Here is a 27,309-nt window from a genome sequence, read left to right on the forward strand (position 1 = left end):
GCGGTAAATGCCTGCCGGCAACCTTGTCCCTGTCTACGACTAACGATTTTAAACATCTTGACGGATATTTAAGCCTTAATTTGCTGAGTAAAAATTGGTCAGCTTAACATTGATTCGGTGATCGGTCGATTAATCAAACTACCGCGGTGTAAATTTACAGCTACAGTTCTAGTGCAAGAATATTTTTATCATTCTTTTAAAAGAAACTGCATTATTAAACGTAAATTTTCTTGAGTAATTGACGTTCGGTATTATAGCTATAATGCGAAATGGAGGATTGCGGGATGTGTGGCAAGGTACGAAATTCGGTGAGTAAAAAGACGAGAGGTATATTTAAAATTTGATTTGGTTAATTATTTTTCGTATAAAATATTTCTATATATGTATAGGGAAATATGTATTTTCTATATTTTGTAATAGTATTCTTTAAATCTATAATCGTGTAGTGTTTTGTCGCGCTCGACCCTGGAATATAGAAAATCAAAAAAAAAAAAAAAATTTTTTTCTTAAACAAACACTGAACAATAATGATAATATACACAATATATTATATACATATATAAAATATATGTGTGTTTCTTTAAAAAGATACATTTTTAAGGCAATCTTATATACGGATACAAATCTACATGTATATATTATACGTATATTTTTTATATAATAATATTAGCGGGCTTTTCGAGCTGGTCTTTTTCTATTATTCATTTTTACTTTCTATCATTCGTCATCATTGCGCATCGTTAGTCGGTATTTCCTTTTTTTTCTTGCTTTTCGTTCATTTCTTTTCTTTTATTCATTTTTTAATTGATGACTACATGATGAATTCATGACTAGTTTCTTCGAGTAACTTAATTCGTAATAATTGTACATGGAAAAATATTTATACGTATGATATGATCGTTGAGAAGAAGAAAACATGGTAAAAACCACGAGATGAAAAAAAAAGCGTACGCTTTTGAATCGTTAACTTAATAATACTATATGTATATGCAAACTTGGAATACCATTACGGCTATTTACAGTGGAACGTGACCGCACAACGACCAAAGTCTCGTCCTTTCGTGCGTATATGCTGTACGCGCCCTACCAATTAAAATGTACCTGTGGAACTTAAAAATTAAAAACCGAACTTCAGTGATTCATAAATTATTAGGACAGTATAAAATGCATAATAATAATGAAATAATAATAATGATTAAGATAATAATGTTAATAGGGCGTTTGTAAAATTTGCAAAGACTTGAAAAATGATACACAGTGCCGATTATACGCGCGGGTTCATCACTCGAGCACAGCGAAGTGAGAATCATCCGTTGATACGTAAATATCGACTAAAAATAATTTATAACAGAGTGTATACAAAAAAATCCAAAGCAAGTGGAAAAAACTATGAATAAACAAGCGCATACGAGAAATCGACGGAAAGAAAGAAAATTATAAATAACCGTTAGCGTAAACGCAACGCGTCGTGATATTATAATCGATGCGTTATACACTTCATGCTTTGCGCAAAAATAGAATAGAAATCACACAAAAAGTTTAAAAAGAAAGTAGTCAAAACTCAATCAAAAATAAAAGAGAGTAATAATGTATAAAATGGCACAAAGTTTTCACGGAACACAAACCGAACGCTTCAAGCGATCTGCTGTACATGACGTATATAGTATTGTAGTTATTTCTTTCGTCGTTTTTTTTTCACATCATTTTACTTTAAATATCTCTATCCTAGCACCAAGACTTTCCCCGTACCCTTTTTCGTTTCCTATTCTTTCCTTTCCTTTTTTTTTTCCTTGTTTACTATAAATCCGTTAGATATCGTTTGCGGTATATAGACTGTGATGAGAAATATATATATATTTTAATAGAATTAAGTATGTAAAATATTTGTAGACTTTTAGTGTGTGCATTACTTTTCTTTCTTTAGGGGGGACATGGTGGGGTGGGGGAGACCAACAACGTTTTCTCTTTCTCATCACAGTCTATATACCGAAAACGATATCTAACGGATTTATAGTAAACAAGAAAAAAAAAAAAAAAAAGGAAAGGAAAGGAATCGAAAAAGGGTGCGGGGAAAGTCTTGGTGCTAGGATAGAGATATTTAAAGTAAAATGATGTGAAAAAAAAATTATTATATCGTATATACATATTGACGAGAAGGAGAAAAATGTATGAAAAAATATGGAAATTCAAAGGTTTATACCGAATACGTATATATATATATATATATACGCATATATATCGATCGACGCAGGGAGATTTGAAGAGAATCGAAAATGATTGAAAAAAACAAGGAAGAAGAATAAATATATTAGGTTGAGAAAACAAACCTCGCACGGAAGACTGCAAGCTCTTGGAGTACAACCGAAAACACGTGTGTGTATCTATATATATATATATATATATATGTATATTCGGTATAAACCTTTGAATTTTCATATTTCTTTATACATTTTTCTCCTTCTCGTCAATATGTATATACGATATAATAATTTTTCATCTTTTCATATTCGTTTGTACTCCAAGAGCTTGCAGTCTTCCGTGCGAGGTTTGTTTTCTCAGCCTAATATATATGTATTCTTCCTTGTTTTTCGAATCTCCCTGCGTCGATCGGTCCCCGCGATTATTTTAAAATTAAGGCACTGTTGCGTATCCCCCGAACCGGGACACCGCGATACTCAGTCAACGATACCGATCGTCAGCCGTCTCTTCTCTCCCCGACGATGCCCCGGCGTCACGTCGTTGTCGGCAAGCCTAGGCGCTGTTCACGGTGACGCCGGAGCATCCTCCCTCCTGATGCTTGGTGAGGAGGGACATCCTGCTGAACGTCCTGCCGCAGGAGGAGCACGAGTACTTCTTGATGTCGCTGTGAGTCTGCAGGTGGGCCCTGAGGTTGCTTCGGTCGGCGAAAGCGCGTCCGCAGTGCTGGCACCGGAAGGGTTTCTCGCCCGTGTGAGTCCTGATGTGACCCTGGAGTAGCCACGGCCTGGAGAAGGCCTTGCCGCACAGATGACACTTGCAGGGCAGAGTGTGGGTCCGTATGTGCATCTTGAGGGCGCCGAGGCTGACGTAGATCTTCTCGCAGAACTTGCAGTTGAAGGACTTCTTGGTCTGACCCTCGGCCGCCGCGCAGTGGAACTGCTGGTGCTTCGACAGTCCCGAATACGTCGAGTAGGACTTGCCGCAGTTTAAGCAGTTGTGGCGAGGCGAGCTCGACGATCCCTTCTCGTGCTTCTGACCGCCCCCGATCGGCCCCGCCGACGTACTTCCGGCGGACGATCGTCCGCTGTCGCTTCCGGGTGAGGAGAGGTCCTCCGGCGTCACGGGGGGCGGCGATCTGAGGGATCCGGAGCCCAGCGAGCTCGTCGGCGAGAGGCCGCAGTGGTCCGGACTCGCCCAGGGTGCGTAGCTTCGACTCGCCACCGGCCTCGGGATCGTAGGGCAGGTGAGAACCGTGTGGGGTGGCGGCGACGCCGAGGGATGATCGGGCGACGAGTGAGAGTAACCACCGGCCACCGGATACGCCGGGTAGAGATCCGCGCCCGGGTAACGATACGCCGGATACGGTAGGTAGTGAGGCGGGAAAAGAGGCGCCCCTCTCGTCCAAGCAGGCGTCGCCGCGTATCGCGCCAGCGGCTCGACGGGGGTGTTGAGGTTCAGGGGGTCCAACGGCGCCGCGACGCCGCTCGCCATGAAGTGGACGGGGGCTGAGGACGTCGGCACCGAGGGCGAATTATCGTGCTGTATCACCTCGACTCGCGCCTTTTTCGCCACGGGATGGAGCGGCGCGATTCCGGCCGGCGGGGTGAGCGTCTTCACCGGATAGATGTGCTGCGGCTGCTGCTGCTGCTGCTCCTGCTGCTGCTGCAGTTGATGTTGTTGATGCTGGTGCTGGTGCTGTTGCTGTTGCTGATGATGATGATGATGGTGTTGGTGGTGGTGGTGGTGGTGGGTGCTGGCGTTGTTACCGTTATGATGGTGCTCGTGGAGATGGTGACTCTGGATCGAGGCCGGCTGCGTCGGGGGCTGCGCCGCGGGGGATGGGGACCTCGTTATCGGCTTCGGCGACGCCGAGCGTCGGGATAAAGCCGTGCTCGCGATTTCCGGGGATCTCGGGATCGCCGTTTCATGCCAAGCACTCACGGAATTCGAGGTGTTTTTTATCTGGTTTAGCTTCTCTGCCGTTCTACTCAAGTCCTCCGGTTTCGTGCTGAGGTTTTCTGGCTCCGGGATGTCGTCCACTATCACCTCCTCGACGATCTCTTCTGCAATCAGAAGATTGTTGGAATTTCGTTAGACTTCTGGCAGGTGTCGGACGTTTTGGTTGGGACATTTTTCGGAATCGAATTTATTATCGGGATGTATAAAACTGTGGGAATCTGGATTATTCCGATTCACACGGATAGCCGACAGCGCGGCGCGAGAGATAAGAAAGTCTATTCCCATATATCGAAGGGACGGGGTTTGAAAAAAGTACGATCGAATCGGACGGGGTGATGACGGGACAATTGCCCACTTTGTACGCACCGAATAACGTTCTTACCTTTGATGGATTCCGAAGAGAAGGAGGCATCTTCGGCCAGCATAACGTGGACGGGCCGTTTTTTCAGAGGACAGTGACTGTAGCTGTTGTTTCGTTTGACAAAACTGCGAGGCATTGCGTCGACGAGCATTTAGACAGATTCACAATTTCTATGTCTCTGACGATGCTCAGAGGTCGATGTGTACAGAGTTAATCACAATTAGCACAACATTGATCACACGTGGGTGTAGATCGATGCGACGGTGCGTAATCCAATTGATGTCGTGGGTTCACACTTGGCACTTGGGTGATAACTCGGTATCCTTTTGTCGCAACAACAATATCGGTGAAGAAATTGGTGCAAGGATGCCGCGTTCGCAGCACGTGTTCGACGTCTCACAATCACCACTTGATTTATTATTTATTACGAATAACACCACCGCACATCCGTGCATCGATGGTCCGTATTATCAAACTCGTCAATTTTAAGTAATCAAAGTTCACCGAATAGTTCGTTTTCGGCGAGACAACCGATGAGGTGAACGACAAACAAAATAAAAAAAAAAAAAAGAAAACAACGATTCACGATAAAATGTCATAAAACACGGAATGTTCGAATTATCGACAATTGTCTCCTTCTCACTCGATAAATCAACAATAATACAAGAAAAAAAAAAAATGATTCACACACGCACGCGTAGTTTTCGTTGCGGGTTGCCTGGTTGCTAACGTTACTGTTACCGAAGACGGAACGAAGCCCGGATCGCAGCTGGAGCGGCAATACTCAACTGACGACTTACCGTATTCGGCTGCAGGCCGTTTCTGGTGGCAGGGGGTGCAGTCGGGGCTTATATAACGGAGACCCCCTCCACCCGAGTGCAGGTGGCCCGCACGTGCTGCCCGACCAATGCGGGCGATCGGGCCCCGCGCGGCCGGCCAATGAGGAGAGGCCGGTCGCGGGCCGCGCGCCAATCGGAAAGGGCGCATCTGTTCCGGGGCGAAGAGCGAAGGAGATAGACGGCGAGAGCGAAGGACGGGGGGAGGGGGGACGCCGGTCCCTGCGCAAAGGTATACAGCATGCGCTACACACGGCGAAGCGCGCGCCTCGCAAACCGAGCGACGCCGAGGCGTCGCGACGCGTCCCTCTCGGTCCCCCTGCCCCGGCAGATGCCGGGGCCTCGCTGCACCGTGCGTTTACGCACACGCGCGTATTAAGAGACGAACGAGACGTCCGTACGTGCGTGCAGCTATTTAAGGAGCGAGGGGGGACGCAGAATTTTCGTTGCAGGCTTGCCCCCTCCGAATATGCGTTCCACCCCCCGCGCTCGCCGAGACCTCGGACGAGACGCAAGTTTTCAACGTAACGGTCTTGTCGCGTGCCGCAGCATCCGCGCCCACGCGTCATCCGAGCTTTCGGGCCCACGCCAACTCGCCGGCCCGCTCTCTCCCGCTCCGGACCCCCTGCAACCCCGCACCGACTCGCCCGTCGCTCTTTTCCTCTCTATCCTTCGATTCTTCCACCTCCCCCAATCCCGTGGTTTTACCACACGCGCGTAACCGCTGCGTCATCATTTTTTGCCGATACTTCTTGCCGATTATTCAGCCGCGTGCATCCGCGAGATGATCCTACTACGCCAAGGACTAAACTTGTTGATGCTTCGGGGGTAAGTCTATCGGCACTGCACCGCTGTGATACCGTTCGTTTAATCGCGTCTAGACTCGATAGGCTCAATTCTTTTCTACGACCTTTGGGTGCGATTATTCTTGTTTACCATATTCGTAATCTAACATACATACCGATTTTACCAAATTTTCTCTACAGTGTAGATATGAAATTTCCTTTCAAATTCCCGCAAGAAGGTTTCTACCAATTGCTTATTCTCCGTTTATCTTTCGGTCCCAGTTTTCCATTTAGGTCGAGTTCGTCCGACGAAAGATGAATCCATGTCTAAAAATACGTACGAAAATAACAAACCGAAATTCCTGTAAAGCGTTGGACGACTCCGCGTTACACACGTGTAAGGTATGCAGATTTTGATTCTCCAACCTGCGTTTTCGCACACGACACAGCAACACAAAGCGCAGCGTGTCGTCGCGAGTCCAGCGACGCTGGAATATCATGCTACGGTAAAAAACGGGCAGGCGAGGTGCAGCGGCGAGAGAACCGGCCCCAGGAATACGGGACGCGGACTCGAATCTAGCCGTTTCCGGTTTTTCCGGTATAGTTCGGGGCTGCACCGGGCGGCACAATGCTGCGCGTATAATACGCGCGTATTACACATGCGCATTATTCCCTGTTGACGATCTATTATACTCGAGGTGACCAGTTTTATTCCCCAACATATGCCGTAAGTGCTGGGCGCGTTGCACCTTTATGGCTGCGGTATTCCCTGCGTAAAACGCTCGACTCGTACCTACGTCTAATATTTGTATACGCGTCGTGCACCGTGCGGTCCGAGAATTATGCTAAACTAAAACTAGCCACGGAATAAATTAACCCGGTTTCAAATATCGCAAGTTTCGAGTAGGTAGGTTCCTCGCACCCGTGCCGGAAAATCCCCCCTCGTCTGGTTCGAGGAGAAAGAGAGAGAGAGAGAGAGAGTGAGGGGGAGCGAAAACCGCAACAAGTAAAAAGCGTACCTACCAACATTCGTGCGCAAAGAAAGTAGATTCAATCACGCTCGGACCGTCGTGTTTTCTTTGCGTTGTACCTGCAGCCTGACACTGAAGCTATGTACCTACAGATTTTCGCATAGCTGCACTTACGACGACCTGTTGTAGAAAACTGTGCATGCGTGTACGATACTCTATGAACACAGTTTGGCAGTGTCACGTGTGGTGCTCCTACAGCTGGGGATCAGAGCGAAGGAATAATTAGTTTTTGGAAGCCATCAAACGGGCCGAAATACCGTCAAGATATATCTAATATGACGAACACGGGCTGGGACAGTTGGAGATAAATTGAAATAACAATATTCCCGTAACCTTACGTACAAGAATTTTCTCCACCGTCTTTGGCACGGTGTGTTTAACGCCTATATCCGAATCTCTCGGTGAAACTAGGAATACCCCGTAACTGTAAGGTCGAGGTTCGTGCCATTTGCGAACTTGGAACAAAGTGTCGTTTCTATAGAAATAAGCCATGACTCAAGGCAAATTTTTGATAATTTTTGCAGCTTATGTGTCATAACGGGATTTGGAGATTAGGTACTCAAACTCAGTGAATATACACGTTCATGGTACGAAAACAAAATTATTCGTCTTTCAACCTTGAAAGAAAAGAAAAGACTTTACACCGGTGTAAAATTTTATTACCGAAAGTAAATTCTTATTCGTCACAAGTAAGAAACATGCTATTAGTGAATTTTCACATGAAATAACAAAAGATTTTATTGCTCTAGTTTCTAATGCTATTATGAAAAGAAAACTATACTTCTTTCGCAAGTGTAAGAAAAATTTGTTCCAATTGCGAGCACCAAAAAAATTAAAATAGCAACAAAAAAAAAAAAAAAATTCTTATCCGAATGCATATTTGACATAAAAATAATATTTATAAGTAAAAAGTGCAATCGAATAATAATAAATATTTGTTTCTTTCATTTTTCTTATTTGTCTACCGAAGTTATGAAATCGCCATATTTCAATACGTGTCAAAAATTTGATTATATTTTATGAGATTTTTCCGAAGTTCTTCAGATTTTATAAATTAGGGGTTGTTGTTTCAAGTTTTTATATTATAATTGAGATACGCCGAGTCGGAAAAATACTGAAAAAAGTTGGGATCGCGTTTTTCGTCACGTACCTTCGTACAAAATATTATAAAGCTAATCCGAGACGTCGACTTATCGTTAGAACCTTGATCGAAATAACATGGAATGACCCATGCATAAATACTACATATGAATAACGGGTATACCCAATGCCTATAGGAATCTGCCATAGCTACTTGTCCAAAGTGCACAGTGCTGATTGTATTTCTCGCTGCATTGTTAAACCGTTGACAAACCGACCGCCTGCAGTACTAAACGAGCGTGTACGCACAGTTAGATATCACATGCTCCGTACACACACGGACACGTATTTACGCATACCGGCACACAGGCGCGCACAAATTCGTCCGTGATCCGCACGAGGATCGAAGGTTGCGCTCTGCACACAATCGGTCCGTCGCAAAAGACACATATGTGAGCACGTGTGCGGCACAATACAAGCAAAGGGCGGTGCGCAGGAGGGTCTTTGGGTCCTCTCGCACATGTCCAATAACTCCCGAAAATTGGCCTAGCCATGAACTAGTCTCGGTGGGGCCCGCCGCATATGGTTGGACTCGAGACCCGTGCTCTGCAGCAGGGCCGAGCGGGACGCCGGTAGCCGCCAGGTGTTTCAAAGGTGAGAGACGAGATGGGCCCCTCGTCGAAATATTAAAGGAGAGAATAATGAAAAATAAAAAAAGAAAGTAAAATAAAGAAAAAAGAAACGCTTCCTCCCGAAGGGGGAAATAATACGTCGTACCTACCCGTGAGGATCCGTAGAGTTGAACAATTACATGCAGATTTATTTTAATACTCTGGAACTGTGTATACACGCTTACTTGTTCTTGGTCGTTTTCTCACTAACGCTTTTCTCTTATTTTTTATTTTTTTTCTACAAATTATACCCGAACAGTGAACTGTGATACCAAACACCGCAAAGATCACGGGCAATACACGATTCCTACACGCGGATTGTTTGATTTGATTTTTTTTTTTTCTCTTATCGTTTATTGACCAAACTTTGGCGACAATTACGGAACTAATTTTGGTAAATCGACCAGCCAGGTATGCCAGTGTTACAAGAACAAGAAGAAGGAAATAAACATCAATCGTCAATGATGATTTTTCTTCTTCCATTGCAGATGTGTCAAACAAGCGTGAAGAGAGACTCGTTCTCTGGATGGTGTGGATGATCGGGACAGGTAAAGGACAGATGCGATCCCCAGAGGCGTCTAATAGAGGGTCGCGATGCGTACGACGACTATCTCGGCGCACGTACCCATGCTTTGCATCGTAGGTAGGTGAGTCCGACTCCTTGGATCGATATAGGCTTAATTCTGTACCTGAAACCTGCTCCTGCAGAGTGCGGAACCTCAAGGTTTCGAACATAACTCTACGTATGAAGTGCAGGGGATAAAATTTTTGTACCTGCGGACGTGGTGGGGCAATGGTGTGAGAATTCGCTACATTTCACACTCTGAATGAACCGCAAGAGGTCTTGATAATCATGACGTGAGGAATTTTTAAAATACTTGCACAATACGGTATGGAGAAAAAATCAAAGATACAAGAAAATCGGGAAGGCGAGATTCCTGCGTGATTAATTTCTTCACTCTTTATCGTGTTGTCTGATCAACGTTATAGTTTTTTAATCAATTTCTTCGCGCAATGGTTAAAAGGGACAATTGGATTACTGCTGTAGCATGTTTCAAATCGCGGAAACAATTTCACACGCTATTTAAATCAAATCCCTGATTATTATCCGTCCGAGTTAATCGTGACGTTGCTGCAATTTCTTTTGGCGCAAATTTGTAACGATGGTTCGGTTAAACGAAATCGCAGATGCATGCATAACCGTCTTGCGAAGGCGTGCCATCTATGGAAACGTGAAAGGCTCGCCGTACAAAGTTCCCCGACATCGACGTGAATCAAGACGTTTTGTCCTAATCTAAACTTAACTATATTGGTAGTTTTACAACCGCCTATCAATATTTACGCTCGTCAACGATGCACTCAAATGCTTGACGACAGCCACTCTTTTGGTGACTCAGGATGTGCCGATCGGCTTAACGGCTCAGCTCAACGCTGCACATCCATTGTTGCAGGACCTTGTTGGCCACAACTTTCACCGCCCACCGAAATTTTTCCACTCGCCAGGAAGCGTCATCCCCGATAAGAAATTTGCACGCCTCGTTTTTGCCTCGCTGTGTTTTCCAGCTCAAAAACACCAGCTGTTCACACCGACGATAAGCAATGGGTACTTCTCGGGTCAATAATTACTCTACGATATAACTGTACGATTTTTCCGAAGAATGGGAAATTGATTTAGAAATTAAATTTGGATTAAGATATACGACACCTCCACCCTAAGCTGCTCTGGATTCTTACCGAGAAATATTGAGCCAAAGTGTTATGCTGTGGAGTTCGGAGGTAATTTACAGGATTAATAAGAACGCTTTGTCAAGGATGAGGAATTCCCGTCGTATAACGGAACAATCCGGGGTATAACGGACGGCTCGTATTCAGGCTTAATGGAGTTAAAACAAGACCCTTGGCTCGCTACGGCCAATTTTCCAAAGGTGGCAGCTCGGTTCACCGGCATGACTCATCGACGGACAATTGAATTTTTCACCTCCTTCACTTTAATTATCATTAGTCAAAACGCTTATCAAGCCCACGCGGTGCATCCAATCTCATTGTTAACCGTCGTAATAACTTGCTAATTTCTCCCTAGTCATCCGCATATGGGTGTACAAACAAACAGCTAGCTGGAATGTTGCCCCGGCGGAGTCATCGAAGCAAACGTGATTCCACGTCGAGGATTGCGGGGTGTACGATAATGGTTGTAAATTCAAAATTCTAGTCATCGATTCATCAAAGTCACACCTGATGACCGATACTGTATGCTTACATATCGAATAATTCAGGAAAAATCTTCAATTCACTTGTGACGTTATCGTAATGTTTCTTTACCAATGATGACGCGAAAATAACGGTTTATGTTTACGATGCAGAGAATTATAAATAAAGATAAGGTTGTTTCCTATGACACATGTACCCAATTAGTTTGTCCGGGCCACTGCTTAATCAATTTCCATTCCCAATACGTGGTCTGCTCGTAAATATTTGCTTTCGGCGTTCTCTTTCCGTACACTCTTTCTTCAACTTTTCTTTTCACAGCAGCTGATGACGATCGGATTATAAACAGTAGCAAGATAATATAGACCCGTGGCAGGAAATAGGTTCGGTTATCCACGAGGAGCCTGTCCATCGTCCTTTTGTTCCAAAGACTTCGGCACACAAGAAATATTGTCAAGATTAACCAACGATGTTATTGCTCTGACCGTGTGTGTCAACGGTTTGGTAAAATTTCGGTCGTCCCGCATACATATACCCAATATCGAGTGTTGTTACGGGCGGGTTTTTTCCGCCCTGAGACTCGGGGACCGTTCACCGAAGCCGGAATAGTTACTCCGCAGCTCCGAGACGTTCATTGTGCGGCGGGTGATTGCGGTTTCCAAAAATCCCGAAGGTGTCTCTCAAGTGTTCGTGGCAAATGGCCTCTGGAGTCACAGCCGAACGGCCGCGCTGTCCCGTTTCACTCGAGGCAATTCAATCCTGCTTTAAACTTACTTACACAATCATAACCGAGTCGGGGGTCTCACCCTGAAAGCGACACTCCATTCAGCGAATGGAGGAAGAAGAAAATATTCACCAGGTATAAAACGATGACGACCAGCATCGAGTGCTGCGGCCGCAGGTGGTCCCTGAAAAATCGCAAGGCTTACGGAGACAGTACGCGGATTATGCGCACATCGGACAGCGTAGTGCGAGCTATCGGTAGGAATTCAACTTTAGACTCGATACGCCCGCGTCCTCAGCGTAATCGATTAACGATGCGTCGCATGCAACGATCATTCACTTTGCCTGCCCCGTGAACGATCGGAGAATCGTGGTTAGCCGCAGGCGTGCGCATCCTCCTAACTCACTCAGCCCTTCTTCTTTTTCCCCTACCTCTTATTCTTCTTATTCTTCTTCTTCTTCTTATTTCTCTTGTATCAAGTCGCGGTGAAAACTCAAGATGCACTTACGGCGCGGTCCACTGGGTCCACAGATTTAATTCCTTAAACACCGGGACCCAGGGGCTCTCATTCCTCGATAAATCGCCCACGCAGGTCAGCGATCAGCACCGATGATCTGCGGAGCTCCGTCACAATGCGTCGGGATATTCGTCTACTTTGTCGACGTAACTTGAATGAACGGCGCGCGAACTGCAGCAGTGATTTCGGTGAATAGACCCGGTGTAGACTTCCACGTCCTGAGAGGTCTTTTCATCTTTGTACCCGGAAAAAAAAATCCAAGAATTATTACCAGCCTCCCGCGGGTTATCCGCATCGTGGTTAGAGAGGCTAGGTTGTACCGAATGCCGATCTTTGTCTTTGACGCGGCTCTGTTATCACCGCGGCCTAAAAGTGCGGGCATTTTGATAAGTCTCCGTCCCTCGGCCGCCCGGCCGTTGCGACGATAACGCGGCCCGGCGGCACATTCTTTCTGTAACTAGGAAAGATTTCTTTTGCAGTTCCGAATCGCCGTATAATCGATCAAATAAAAACAAAAAAAAAAATAGCGTGGTTAGCGGGTGAGTGGGTTTTCCTTTGAGTGGAGTAAAGAGGACTTGTTCCGCAGCAAACGAAATATGCCACACGCCGCCAATCAGCTGTTTTTGTGATCGAAGGCAGATGTTCTCCTCAAACATAGGACCCAAGTACGTTGCCAATTCCATGCCCCACCTTTATATTGAGTTTTACGGTTTTTTTCAACCTCGCACTACGTGTGGCCCCCCTTCAAGCAGGTGAGTGTTCGATGGACGTATACCTGCATCGTGCAGGTAACAACTTGCCACGATCATCCGTTAGATGCGAGATGATTCGTTTCTCCGTGCGCGACTCCATTCGGGCGAACCGATCACGTACAGGGTGCCTCTTGTTAAACGAATGGAATCAAAGCTGGATTTTTAACAATAGAAATTCGTTCCATTTTCCATTTACACACACGGTGTAAAATGTAGTTAAAATTAGAATCCGTCAACTGTTTCATCCGCCCCTATCGGTTTTCTGTATCTGAACGCCGGATCCTCTTACCACCGGCACGAGATAAATCCCTAGATCTGCAGCGGAGTTTTCCGAGAAATGGCACGTGCAGGTAAATCGGCAAAGGTTGGCATTTTACGGTCGAGCGATCGGCGAAGTCGGGGACGCGTGCCCTGCGTGGTTCCTCGAGGCGAGATGACCGTCGATCAGCTGGACACGGCCAGGGTCCGAGAACTCAGAGACGGCAGGTGAGCCTCCGGTCCCCGGCAGCTCTCGCAGATGAGGGAGATTTCGCGAGGGTGACGCGTTATGCGTGTTTGTGCCGCCGCCGAGCCGGCGTGTCGCATTATTCCGCATTTCCCGGGCCTCACCCCCGAAAGGTGCAACTCCTCGAAGCCCGCCTCTCTCCGGACCACGTCTCCTGCGCTTTAGCCGCGTGCGTGCGTGCGCGCGCGTGTCTTGTTGTTATATGTATAGCCGAGGACAATAAATCACGGAAGAGTAAGATATTCCACTGTCAGCGAGATAGTGCATATTATACCTATGTGGGTATAGCTGCGTGCTGCGTGCACCGCGCGTTATAATAGAGACATCCATGATTTTGCATAACCCGCCAAATATGCCGAGTCACTCTTATACCTCTTAAAGTGTTAATCCTTCGCTCCGGGGATTAGACAATTTTGTATTGTACAAACGGTCAGGATCGCGGCGTCGCTACTTCGTCGGTGAAATGTTATGGAAATGTTTTTTGTTAACCCTTTTTTAGAACCTTTTGTAGTTTAACGACATTTGGTTGAGGTATAAATCAGAGATATTCTTGTATTTCCTGCATTGTTGCAAAGTTTCTTTCACTTTTTGTTTTTTTCACACCGTTTAACAAACTTCCCTCGCGAAATTCTAGTCAAATCGGCAAGAATAATTTTAGAAAACGAATCAGTGAGTTTGGTAAGTATGAGAAAATATATGCTGCGAAATATTTGTTAATACTGTTCTTCTCGTGATTTCGTGTGGAAATTGCGACGAATTTTCTCATACGTCAACTTTGTGGAAGTAGATGGAAAAAAACAAATGTTCTCTCGTTCGTTAAAAGTTTGTTTCGCAAATGACGCTGTGGTTTTGCAGTTTTTAAATTTAAACACCCCAGCAGGGGTTTTCCTATTTTTTTTTTTCGCTCCTTTACCGTTCGCTCTCTTTATATTATCGCCCTTTCCGGTGAAGCGAAAAGTAATTGTCCTCGTGAGAAACTGTATAATATTACTACCCTCCGCAGATGCGTGGAATTCGGTGCAAAGTAAACCTGCACAAATTACACGGTAAGAAGATTGCATCGAAATGCGTGAGGTCTAAAGTTCGCACAAAAAAGGTAGAAGAATAGCAACGGAGTAATAAAATTTTCCGACAAAACAACCGGGTCGACGGTCATAGTTCACGCGTCTGTTTATTCACTGAGAATAAACGCGAAGCAGATAATAATTTCGAATACAAAGGGAAATGAACTTCGGTTCTTCTAATAAAAGTCAAAAATTGAAGCACGACCTCTGGGCCCGAGTTTCCCTGTAATGGGCGATCAGATAAGGCCAGCGGGCGTCGTGTGCGGTGGTCCACGATGCTATCGGCAACCCCGAAAATCTCTGATGTCATTATACGCGAGAAAGTGAAAGCTGCGATGAAGACGTCCCTCGATCCCCCGCATTCCGCGTTTTATACTCCGCAGCCTCTGCGTATCTCGTCCGGATTAATTTTCCCGAGGAATTTCGGTGCCGTGCCGGAGACGTGCGGCTCGGCTGTTGCCGTTTAAAAATCCTCGGGCGATACCGACAAAGGACGCCGCGAGGCTTTTTCTTAAAGGAGCGCATAGCTGTTTCGCCGCCGCCGCTTCAATTCGTGGAGAAAGCATCAAAGATCTGTTTTCCCTACAAACAAGGATCACAATGCTCGCTTCCCCGCTACGCCGCGATGATTCCGGCTCTTTTCACCCGCGGCCCCTAATTCTTATACGCGTCTTGCGCATGCGCCGATGTTGTGATAGGCACCGGCAGTCCGGGGCAGCCACGAATTAGTCGAGGACCTTTGTACCCTGGCATACACCAAAAGGGGACAGTGTATTCCTGCGGCTCGACGTTTTTGAATCGGTCTGGGACGTGACGGCGATGGCCTGCCGGATCTTATACTCGGGCACGGACATGTGTGAGAAAAACGAAATGACTGGAAAATAATACCGGCGTCTACTCCGATGCGGCATTATCCGGAGGAATTATCCTTTTAATCACACTTCGGAACCCTTCGGCAGCTCCTCCTCGAGCATCTTTCAATTGATCCACGCTCTCGCGGAACGAGCCGCGCCGGACGTGCGGATGCACTTGCATTTAAACACGTTGCGTTGGTTGCGTTACGAGGAATTTTTGTGTACACCGGTGCTCGAGAGAACCGCTTAAGAGACGCGCGTGAGAGACTTTGAGCTTCGAGGTGACGCGATAGGATCACTCATCGTGAACGGGCTAAATCCGAGCACCTAGCAGGCCGACACGACTGCAGCGTCGATGGAAGGCTTTCGAACAAATGATGAAAGAGATGCTGGAATTTTGTAAGACGAATTTCAGGTGATTTTCAATGGGAATTAGTACTCGACGAGATTACGACCGTGAGACCTTGGGATGGCTAATTGTTACAAGCCTTGTGTCTTCGGATAATCAAGGCTTCGTTTCAGACGTGATTTTCGGAGATTCGTATTTTTTATTCGATAACTGTTCTTCGCCCCTGGGAGCTGACGGAATTCATTTTTGACCTTACGACACCTACTTGACGAGAGAAAGAATTCCAACGCGTGGTAGCGACACATATACATGCGTATGCGTGTATGTAACGTTACGCGTGCGTTAATCTAGATCATTTTTCTCACATCTCGAGTGAGGATGTAAGTACTCGTAGTGCCAAGGCTCGAGTCCGACTAGTTTATAATATATCACAAGCCAGCGTAGAGCCGTCGTTGAGCCAGTTTTGTATAAACATCCTGAAGCGAAATCGATTTCTGTCATCGGTATACCCGTGCGATTATTCAATTCTTTCCTCGAAGGCCTCATTCGTCGCTTCAAGAGTTATAACGATCGATCAATCTATATGTATATAACTAGGTATAATAATATACGCGCGTCCGTTTCATTTGCGCAGGTTGAACGCGTAATCGCGGAGTTTCATTTTCGAAATACTTGCACCGTCGATTTGAAGGTTTTTCCAATTTGCATAACGCGCGTGCGTATTATAGAATTTATTCGCTTCTTTGTATACGCGTGATCGACGTTGTGTATCAAATATCACGACTGCCGCCTGCAGCTCGCACGCGCGTGACGAATAAATAAATAAATAAACGGACGAATGAATAAACTTGGTACAGAGATAAAAAAAAAACAAAAAGAAAAAGCGTAAAGAAGAAAGAGATAGAAAATTGTAACAAATCACGCGGCTTTATCAGGGGCCGTGATAGCGGTGCGTGGAGGCTTGCCTAATTTAATTAATTTCAATTGGGCTGGGGCCACGGCTCCGGACTGCTCCGGGAACCTTTCACCGTTGCGACATTCTCCGGATCGAGCTCTATCTGAATCTGATACGCGTCGAGTCGCGCCGCGTGATAACAATGTTGATACGCCTCCGGGCATCGTGGGTGCGTGTGGTCAACCGGTCTTCGACTCCCCTGCTATCTCCTTCTTATTAATAATAGCCGAAACTCTGTCGCTCTCCCTTTAATACGCCGCGTTGTGCCGTTGCGATCCCCGAGCGGAAAATATTTGAAATTTAGAAAGAGAAAGAATTGAAAAGGGAACGAAAATTCGTCTTAAGAACACGATCGCATACCTGTAAAATGCTTTAATACAGGTACACGAAGATGCGTGTAACATATTCATATTACGATTAATGCGTGTTAGAGTAAATTCATTCGGTAAAAAGAGCAATTCGAGATGAAGAGCAGCCGAGAAATTGACTCGTGTTTTATCAGCACGTGCGAATTACGAACAAACTTCGTAACGCGTTTTCCTTTTTCACGAAATTCCGAAAGCGCAAATGACGCTTTGTTCTTTTTGCGATTCGCGTAAAATTTTCACGTTTCAGAAGTGCGAATGCGTCGATTGGGAGAAACTCGTCTCGGCAAGCTCACAATCGGCGTCGCGATCAGGAAGCCGTTGGCAAAGGTGCGCAGATGGAGACTCGAGACTCCGCACGAATCATAGGTGAGCGGACCACGAACCCTGCACGATCAGGGTTATCCTCACGACGATTATCATCACCGTAAAATCTCGTCTGCGGTAAGCACGTGCGAGTCGGGCTGAACGATCGGAGTAATTTGTCCTTAATCACCGTCAGAATGTTAAGGAACAGGCGCAGGCACCGCTGCGCGCAAGCTCTCGGATCTTTGGGCACGAGACGCGAGGAGCTACCGAATTCTCGATTATGCCCTGCGCCATCCCGCAGGTACCTTTTCTGACCGATCGTGAGTCCGTGGGCGAGGAAGCGGGTATAAGCGAGAGATATGGAAGCGGCCGGGAGAGCCGGGAGCCGCGACGTGGCGTTCCCTTCTGATTTACTGCGTCTATCTCCGTACATTAGTCTTTAGGCGGCGGCATTCGATATCATCGGGCTTAAAAAATGCCCTCGTCAACGCACCGCTGCACTGCCGTGGCTCCGCGTCTCCGCGTCTCCGCGTTACGTCCACCTCTCGTGGCTCTTGCGGGCCACCCTGGACAAGACCATCGCTTAAAACGGAGATCGTATTACGCGGCCAACCAGCTCCTCCTCCTCCTCCTACTCCTACTCCTCCTCCGTCATACACGACGACCGTGTGCGGTACGCGCTCTGCGCCTGCTTCGACATCCCTCGGGATACGACGGCGACGCCGCCTGATCCGGGTATCACCGCACTCCGGAGCAACAGGTAGCGGACGACCCACTGAATTATGGATTATACTGTTGCGTACGCTTTCGGGGGCGAGGGATCATCCACGTGCACGAGCATCCGGCTCGATGCTGATGCGGCTACCTCCGTTTCCGACAATTTTTATTACCAGCGGATTGGACGAGTTATTAATTGTTGGAATTTTGTTTTTTAAATTTGATCATTTTTTTTTTTTTTTTCAACATTGTTTCAAACAGATAAATTCATATTCTTGTATTGAAATCTAGAATCACTTTTGCATAGGATTTTCAGAATCAAGAACACTATACCGGATTTCGATGTAAACGGGAATTTCACTCTAAACGAAACTACAAACTCGAGGATGAGAAAAAAACCTGGCCTAATGGAATTTTTCGAATATTTTTCCGCTTTTAGAGAGTGAAAATCTATAAGAAGCGGTATAAAGAACATGTGCAGTTTTTTGGTCGCAGACTCGTGCAAGCGAAAGTTTAAAGAATCAACAGATTTTTTCAATTTTTTAATTTCGTGACGTATTAAATCTGGTCCCCCGAGTAACTTTCTCCGTGGTCATTAGTGAGAAATTTCCAACAGAAGACCCTGTGTTAAAGGATTATTAAAATAACAAAAGCTATGCTGAGCCATAATTTATATCATACGCGCGTTGAACACGTCGTCTAACGCGTCTAGGCCTGGTTTTACAACGCTCCCGAGTTTTCGCAATTTCGAGACAATTTGATCGCCGCGGCGTGTGCAGGCGTGTGTATGTGCGAACCGTCACGCACTCGCGTTACACCGCCGCGTTTTATAACCTACAGGCTGCCGGCATGACGGGCTATTGTCTCACCTGGGAGAAAGTGACCCTAATAGCCGCACGGAATGATTAGAGAATCGCCGACCAATCAAAACCTGCCTCGCAACCCGGCACCCGCGCAACATGCTTTGTCTTCCGCGAGCACGAGCTCGAGACTCGCTCGGTGATCTGGTAGATCGCACATTAATCATCCGAGCTTAGCCCAAAAGCTTCCAGGTTCCTCGCTTTTAATTGCCCCGCGAAATTTCTCTCGCCATTTTGAAAAGTTTAACGAATTTAATAAACGAGGTTTTTTTTAAGGATTCAAGCTAATCAAAAATTTTTCAATCCCATTGAACAGTCGCAATGAGTTACTCTCACTTTTAAAATCGCGGATCGACGAATATTCAATCTTCTGATTGATTCGTATACGTTCGAAATTACTTGGAACGAGTGGAAAGGATTTTTCATAACGCTTGAAAAATTGACGGAAATCATTTGACGTAACGGAAAATAAGTCAAATCAGTACGTACAACCACCTAGAAGTTTGGTCACATTGCACGTAAGTCATAACGAATCGTGGAACTGTTTGAAATTTAGTCACTGAAATCTCATTTTAATGCAATTGAATTGCGTCTGCAAAAAATGACGGCATTTCACATGATGGTAAAATAAATATGAGTAATCTGCTGCGGCTGACAAAATTGCTTCTCCCAACATATTGACGCATTTATTACAACTTAGAAAATTGCTGCCATCAGGGTTTCAAAATAAAAAAAAACATCGGTACATAATTTTTTTGCCAAAAAATTGATGAAGAATTATTTTCGCGCTCTTGTTCAGCAGACAAAATACAGATCGTTTTTGAATAAAAAAAAAAAAATTATCAAAAAATATGTACACACGTGTTCTCCGTAATTGAAAACACAACTTGCCCGCGTTGCATTTTGGCAAGCTTTCCGAGCTGTCCGAAGTTTCCCGAGTGCGTTGCACCGCTGCGTTTACAGGTTCGTAATTATTTATACGGTGCAACAAGTGGCTCTTCGCTCGGTACTCGAAGCGAAAAGTCCGAGATACAAGGAGCAGCGGGCCACCAGCGGCGATCAGCGGGGCGCTAAGGAACCACCCGTAACAAATTTCATTTTCGTTCGTCGATGATTTATTTCGAGTGTTTGCCCGCAGCAGCGGACCGCGGCCGGTTGGCCGGATGCCGTGGAACACCCTCCGCTGCTCTCGAGCTGATTTCTCCTCTCTTTCTGCCCCTCTCATCCGCCTCGCTCTTCCTCGTTACATACCGGTCCTAACTGCATCGTATCTTGACGCCGCGGTTGTCTTCGAAACCGGAAATGACGAGCGAGCGACCGGAGATCGGTCCCTCTGGATGAGAGCCGAGTTTTTTTTTTTCTTTTTTTTTCTGATTTCGCCCTATTTTAGTTTTTATCGAGTCTCAACTCGCCTGAATTATACACGCGTAACGAAACGGGATGACTCGAGAATCAATGACTGTTAAATTGTTAATACTAATTACCTAGCCTACGAGTCTCGAAAAGACTTTTTACTCTTCTATTGTGTAAACGATATATTGTTATAAAACATGAAATTGAAGCGCCATCGTTTTCTATGTGAATTGCCAAGCGTATAAACAACGATAGGGAAAAACTTGATGTTTGTTGAGCCAAGTCGAGCACTTCCTGATATCATATCTGCCAATGCGTGTTAACCTACACGATATCCGTTGTTTACGGGATCGACGCGGCGTCGTATCGATCAAATTATTATAATACAGGTAAAACACGATCCGCGGTAATATTCTCGTCGTGGTCCAGTTGAGTCAGGCGCGCCCGCAGATCGATCTCGCAATTAGCGAGAGTAATCGACTTATGGACGGTGTGATACAAGCACAGGCGCAATACAACGTGTAATAAGGACCACGTTTGAGTCGCGGTTGCTGCTCCATATAAACCGTGAATCGATCGGAGCACCTACTCCGATAGATATTGTATACGGATATAGTTTAGCGTTTGATCCCATGGAAATCTAGATCGAATGGCTACAAATGCTGTTGGTATATAATTATCGCGGCTAATCGCCAGGGCACTGATCTCGATATATGTACGTACGTATAACGCTCCTATCTTGTACGTTTTGCATATACCGCGGTGAGGTAGGTGCGCGATTGTGTCACTGCAGATCGCTTTCTTGATTCGCGAACAACGACTTTCCCTGGCTTTGTAACTAACCCATAAATCTTTGGGAATTGTATTAATCACGCGGCCATGTTGCGTGCGTGGGTGACGTAGGTAGAACGTCAGGCGTATCAACCCCTGGAAAAGTATCACCCTCGGGGAGAGAGGTTTGGGACCCTCTCTTTCCTTCGTCGAACTTCGTTCTTCGTGCGTAATACTACGTACGACGCGTTAAAATATTTCCAACTCATTTTAGAAGGTTTGAAAATCTCAATTTTTGTCAAGCCAAAAACTTTTTATTGGCTGCGATTCGTGATTAGTTCGCATGCTTTTAATTGTCTGCCTTGGCGGCGTTTGACGGCGGGAGAACGTTTTTTTTTCTTCTAATTCTAGTTTAGAAATCACGTAAAAGCGTATTAGTTTTATTATTCACCTTGCCGACTAAAGCCAGCATCCCGCTTTGTTTTAACGCACGCGATAATTATTATTGAGCAACGATTTTCTACCGCTGAAGATGTATTATACAGATTGTAGAATAAGCATCAGTCAATCTTTACTCCTAATCGTAAGCTCCCTGACGAATTGGCCTCGCGCGAACCGCTAATCCGTAATACCCAAGCTATAAATCTTTGATCGGTGGCCAGACGACTTCGTTCCTCGTCTGTCATTCGCCTAGATACAAAGCCACCTTATACGTGTGTATACTCTTGTCCCTGCTCCTCAAATTTGAGTTACCGACTCAACGTTAATGTGGTCAATTGGGTAGTGAAAATTTATTTTAAATATTCATTTCTTGAATTTCTATTAAACTTGTGTACCGAATTCATGATACACAGCTTACTTGAAAAAAGATTTACATGATTTATATCAAATCGAAAGGTGAAAAAAGAGAAAATTATGGTTTGTTAGTGTAGTTGATATTTCTATTTCTATTCGGTATAGCCCGTACCACCTAAAAGAAAATGTGAAAATTCGTATCGTGCGTAACTTGACAATTTCAATTTATTGCGGAGTCAGCGGTACTTTTAACATCGCATTTAGTTTTATAGTAGTTTGCCCGTATTGGACGTACCTTAACCATTAAGGCGTAAGTCGACACTGTGTGCTAAGCATATATATATGCATTATACGCGCTTCGCGGCGCTTACCTTCAGTCATGGCCATAATCCAAAACGTGCATAAACGACCGTATTTATGCCAAATGGACTAAGGAAGTTGAATGAAAAAATAAAAAAAACGTAAACGATTTTGGCGAGAACGAACGTTTATTGGGCCAAGAAAAATTTGCACATTCCGTCGGAAATCAATTCGATCACGACACGATCGAAATCTTTTCTATCATATTCCTATATTCGCGACTATATATCTTGAACGTTTTATTACCCCCAGCTTGCGGGAAGACGACGACAGGACACCCCGTATAAAGGATCACGCGTCTTTTTCACTAGCGAGCAAAGCCAGATTTATGCTATCGCTATTGTCTAGGACAGGGCTGACCAAAGCGTCCGCATGTCTGGGTTCCCTGAGCGCAGAGAAACCGGTGGGCATGTAAAATATGAGGCATGTAGGTAACACGCGATAACATGTGTATGTTCGATATTTCAACACGTAGAGTCTTTACACACCGTCCAAACGAGCCGAGACTCACTCGCTCCCTGGATATTCTAGCCTCGAGAATATATCGGGGCTTTAGGTGGATTTTATACAGCCCTGAAAACGGTGGCGCCGAGTCGGGCGGTCAGCCGACTGGAGAGCTGTTGTGTTTTGCAATAAAATATTATAATATTTCATCGGCAACAATGGGTCACCGCCGCCGATCAACGCGCCGGTTCTTCCACTCCGTTGAAACATTACAATAATATACGAACTCCTGGGTATTACGGGTGCAATGGGCGCACGAGCTCCCACCGAAGCTGCTTCGTTTCGTGGCTGATTGTGAGGCTGACCAAAGCTCCGATCGACCATCTGAATCCGCGATCAGAGATCGTTGTCACACCAAATGAACCGCCTGATAACTCCGCTGTGGGTGTGTCTTTTACTTTCTGTACAACTCTCAACAGTCTCAGCTTTGTCTCCCAGCTTCTGCGTTTCGAAACTTACAGCGTCGAAAATCTTATCGCATTTTATACAGCTGTGATTGCGATACGGGAAAAGTAGCACAGATAGATTGAATTTTGCGAATACTTTGACCGTCGCTATCTTTTTCGTTTTTCTCATTTTTGCCGTACGTTTGAACGTGCAAATTCAACTCTTACGAATCAGAAGTTTCTGCATCAGATCGGTACAATCTCATTTATTTAGCACGTATACAACAATTCATTACACTCGTTACAAATAGTGAGAAACAAAAAATTCTAGCACGTTTTATCAAGTTTATACAATTCCAATTAACTCGATGCTGCGGCAGACGGTAATTCGAAATAGAAGCCTTTCGGATTTTGAGGATGGTTGTTGCAACGTAGACTCGGCCCCACGTGCACCTAATAATAATAATTACAATATCAAAAGCTCGTGCACGTATAGGTGGCAGGATGGGTCCGTTGCGGGCGGAGGGCGCGGAGCTCGCGCGTCATCGCCAAGGCAGTCGTGAAATTAACTTAACCAGGTAGGTATCATCGGCGAGTGATGACTGGTCGGCGACGGCGCATCTGCCCTGCTGCGGGGGTCGGCCAGGTGCCGGAGAGTTGCCCTTACCGCCACCCAGGCATCCTCCGCCCTCCGGCGAAGATCAATAGCTTACTAATTGATCGGACGCGCCGCGAAGGAGGAGAAAAAGAAGGATATGAAAGAAACAAAAACGAGAACGAAAAAATTGTAGAAATAAAAAAATAAACAGCCGCCAGATCAAAATACCGGAATAAAAAAGAGTGGAAACGTGGCATGGCGCCCGGTCTACGAGGTCCGGAAATCGCGGGAACGGATGCGTGAGTCGCTTTTACGATCGCGTTGTGGATCCCTTTGCAGGAACCAAAGATTTCGGCGATTATGCGCGCCTCGTTGAAGGTAAGATTACAGGGTAGAACCGAGACCTAATCGGAGATGCGGAGCTGAGAAAATTTGAGCCGATTTGCGGATGGTGGAAAGATCGTAGAATTAGGTTGACACTTGGACAATCTGGTATCGAATGTGAATTAGAATCCGGAACCATAAGCAGCGGAGACCTGATTCCTCCGAGAGTCGTGAAAGGGGATCTTCTTCTCACGGTCTTTTTTTTTTCTTCTTCGTTTTATCATGTCAACACCAACCCCACGGTGTCCCGATTCCAATAACTTAATTCCTGTCCGATGTCGAGCGACGCCGGGTGGAGAGTATAATAAGAATATAGAAAACTGGTTGAAGAGACTGGCAGATGTCACTGTGGCTACTTTGACTACTTACTTCGAGTATGTACATACATTTCAAGACACAGAGCGCGTTAGCCTGATCCTTTGGTACCGAAAGTCAGGAGGTTGGTAATAAAGTTAAGATCAGCGAGGCGTGCAGCTATGAAACGAAAAGAAAAATAAAGGGAAAAAATTAAAAAAAAAAAAAAAAAATCGTAACAAGATTCCGTCCCCCCTCGCCCCGTTCACGGACTCACGGATATTTGCATTTCGACGGTGGCGCGAGGTGGCATTCTCACTTGAAAACCCGGGCAGCTCCTCTTGTGCCCCGCAAGAACGATATCTGTCGTTGGAGGGTTGAAAGTTGGGAGAACGGAGACGGGCGAAGCCACCCTGCGCCATTCCCGTACCTGCCTACTTAAACACGCTGCTCACGATGAGAAGGAAGGAAGGAAGGAAGGTGTCGCGAGGGCAAAGGGTCGAACTGGTGAAACTTGATTTTTAAAGATATTAGGGCTCATTACAATGGGCTCGAATACTTTTCGCAGGGACACAGGTGACTGTGGGAACAACCGTTGGTTCGCCAACAGGTTGTCCGGAGCTACGGCAAACCCGAAGCCGACTCGGTTGATCAATGTTCCTGCATGCCCGGTCCTCGAGAAGCACCGCCGGACCGGCCGTTGAACGCATGAATTAAGGAAACGGCGAGTCCATCGGTCAACCTTTTAACAGCTGAATCTCGAGTCGCGTATAAAGTGCTTTTGAATAATATTCTCCGAGCTTTCACGGAGTCGCTGGTGGGTTCAGTGCTCGATGGAGTCGTGAGGATCGTGTGCATGCGGTTGTTGTCGACGAGCGGATAGGCCGAGAGAGAGAGAGAGAGAGAGAGAGACGAGATAATTATGCCGTTTTGCATCGGTAGGTGTTCCCGATTACAAATTGCTTCTCGCCTCGTAATGCTCGTAAATCCTGGGCAACCCTCGTGTTTGCAAGAAGAGCTTCACAATCAAATCTAATACCGTCCATGCATCATTTTCCCTCTGACGAACCAGCGTCTCTGCGCCGACCTCGAGCCATCTCTCCGCAGCCCGGATTTCTCACTTTGCGTCTTCGTCGAGAGAGAAAGAGAGAGAGAGCGATCGGACGGATCATCTTTGTCTGCGGAGATGTCGAGCAACGAGTCATAATTATCCCGATCGCTGACAACGAGCTTACGCTCGCGTCTTCCTGGCGATTGCGTCATATTGCTCGATACCTTTCCGATGACCCAATTGTCGACGTTTGTTCGACGGAACAATCGACAAGGGGTTTTCTCCACGTGACGCGGTTTCGTGTAAACACGTGGACGTAAGGACGGCCACGGATGCAGATAAACGTGCGTAATCGATCGTTACAGGGCTCTCTTTATGAGAGGAGTGCACGTTGACGCGAGCGTGGGTATCCGTCGATTGCAGGACGGAGCTGATCCTCGCCTCGGAACAGTAGTATTTTTGTACCGAGGAATGCGTGTACGTCCTGTTCGTGAGTTTATTGTTATTATCGTGTACACGCGTTACTTTCCAGCATAAAAGTCCTATTATACGATTTCCGATCCCCGGGGATGTCGGGGAGCAGGGAGAGATTGACACACGGGTTCCCGGTCAAATTCCAACAGCGATTCTGCAGTTGACACAGCGACTTATCTCCGTGTGTGAACAGAATTTTATATACGAATATTTATATCTGCATCGTCAAATGTAGCGGAGGTTCAAGAAACTCTTGCCGCAACACGTGTCAATTGGGGTAGATGACATCGCCAGATGGTTCATTTCCGCACCTACAAACTCGCGGGCCTCGTAATCCGCGATCTCATTCCTTGAGGACTGACAACGAGTAGAAGCCGTCTTTCGATAAGAGTTAAAAAAATATGCGTTACCGTCTTTCACTGATTAGGAATTGAGATATTCGAATAACGCTTTGTTTACATACTATCAAGTATGCTTAAAGATTTAATTCACGGTCGCTCCGACAAACGTATCGTCATTGGCTGAAACAGCGTGATTTCCTAAAAACTCACGAAACGTTAAATCTGTGCCGTGGAAGATGCGGCACGTAAGTTCTGTTGACAAACGCGAGATTATTGAATGAATGCTCGATGAACAGCGGTAGGGGGGGACTGTTGTGAACTTGGGTACGACCACACCGAGCAGTTTGATAACAGACCTTGAGTAGCTCGGATATCTTCGTCAAATCGGGTAAACAACGAATTAGTGTTGATTGTACGCCGTAGAATAAACTCAAGCTGAATATACTTAAAGACCGTGCACGAGCATAGGTTAATCGCGACGGAATTCAACATCGTCTTAAAATGGACTCCAGAATTGCTCGCACGTACAATATCCGCTCTCCGAAATTCTACCTGTTAAACCAGCGAGTGTCGTTTGTACCTGAGAGACGCCGGGCTTGGTACCTCCGGCGTGAACCGAGAACGACCGGCGTTAACAGGATTTCCGGGTTATTCTCAGTTCGTTGTACAGCCGTGAGACGTCGGGATGTCCGCGGTTGGCAAACGCTCGATTATCCACCGATTGGTGGTGTATTTAAGGTACCTACTCGTCTTGCCTCGACGTCCAGGCTCGTAATCTCACTTAGGCGCCAAATACGCGTCAACCATCAGCCGGTGGAAGCCGATTAAAGTAATTCCTTTGTCCCTAGCGGCTTGTTCGAGCCTCGTGAGAGATGCGGATGAGCGATTGGACGGCAAATA

At 45.9% G+C, this 27,309-nt stretch overlaps 1 protein-coding gene across 1 annotated transcript; it reads right to left on the minus strand.

Moving 5' to 3' along the window:
* Nucleotides 1-380: 380 nt before the first annotated feature.
* LOC124298140 (myc-associated zinc finger protein-like) lies at nt 381-5,304 on the minus strand. Its single transcript, XM_046749786.1, has 2 exons — nt 4,541-5,304; nt 381-4,262 (listed from the first exon to the last, which is right to left on the minus strand). Exons 1-2 carry the CDS (start codon nt 4,668-4,670, stop codon nt 2,752-2,754), a joined length of 1,641 nt encoding a protein of 546 aa, XP_046605742.1. The 5' UTR covers nt 4,671-5,304; the 3' UTR covers nt 381-2,751.
* Nucleotides 5,305-27,309: the final 22,005 nt, after the last annotated feature.

Source organism: Neodiprion virginianus, chromosome 2 (assembly GCF_021901495.1).
Source record: "Neodiprion virginianus isolate iyNeoVirg1 chromosome 2, iyNeoVirg1.1, whole genome shotgun sequence".
Taxonomy (NCBI): Eukaryota; Metazoa; Arthropoda; class Insecta; order Hymenoptera; family Diprionidae; genus Neodiprion; species Neodiprion virginianus.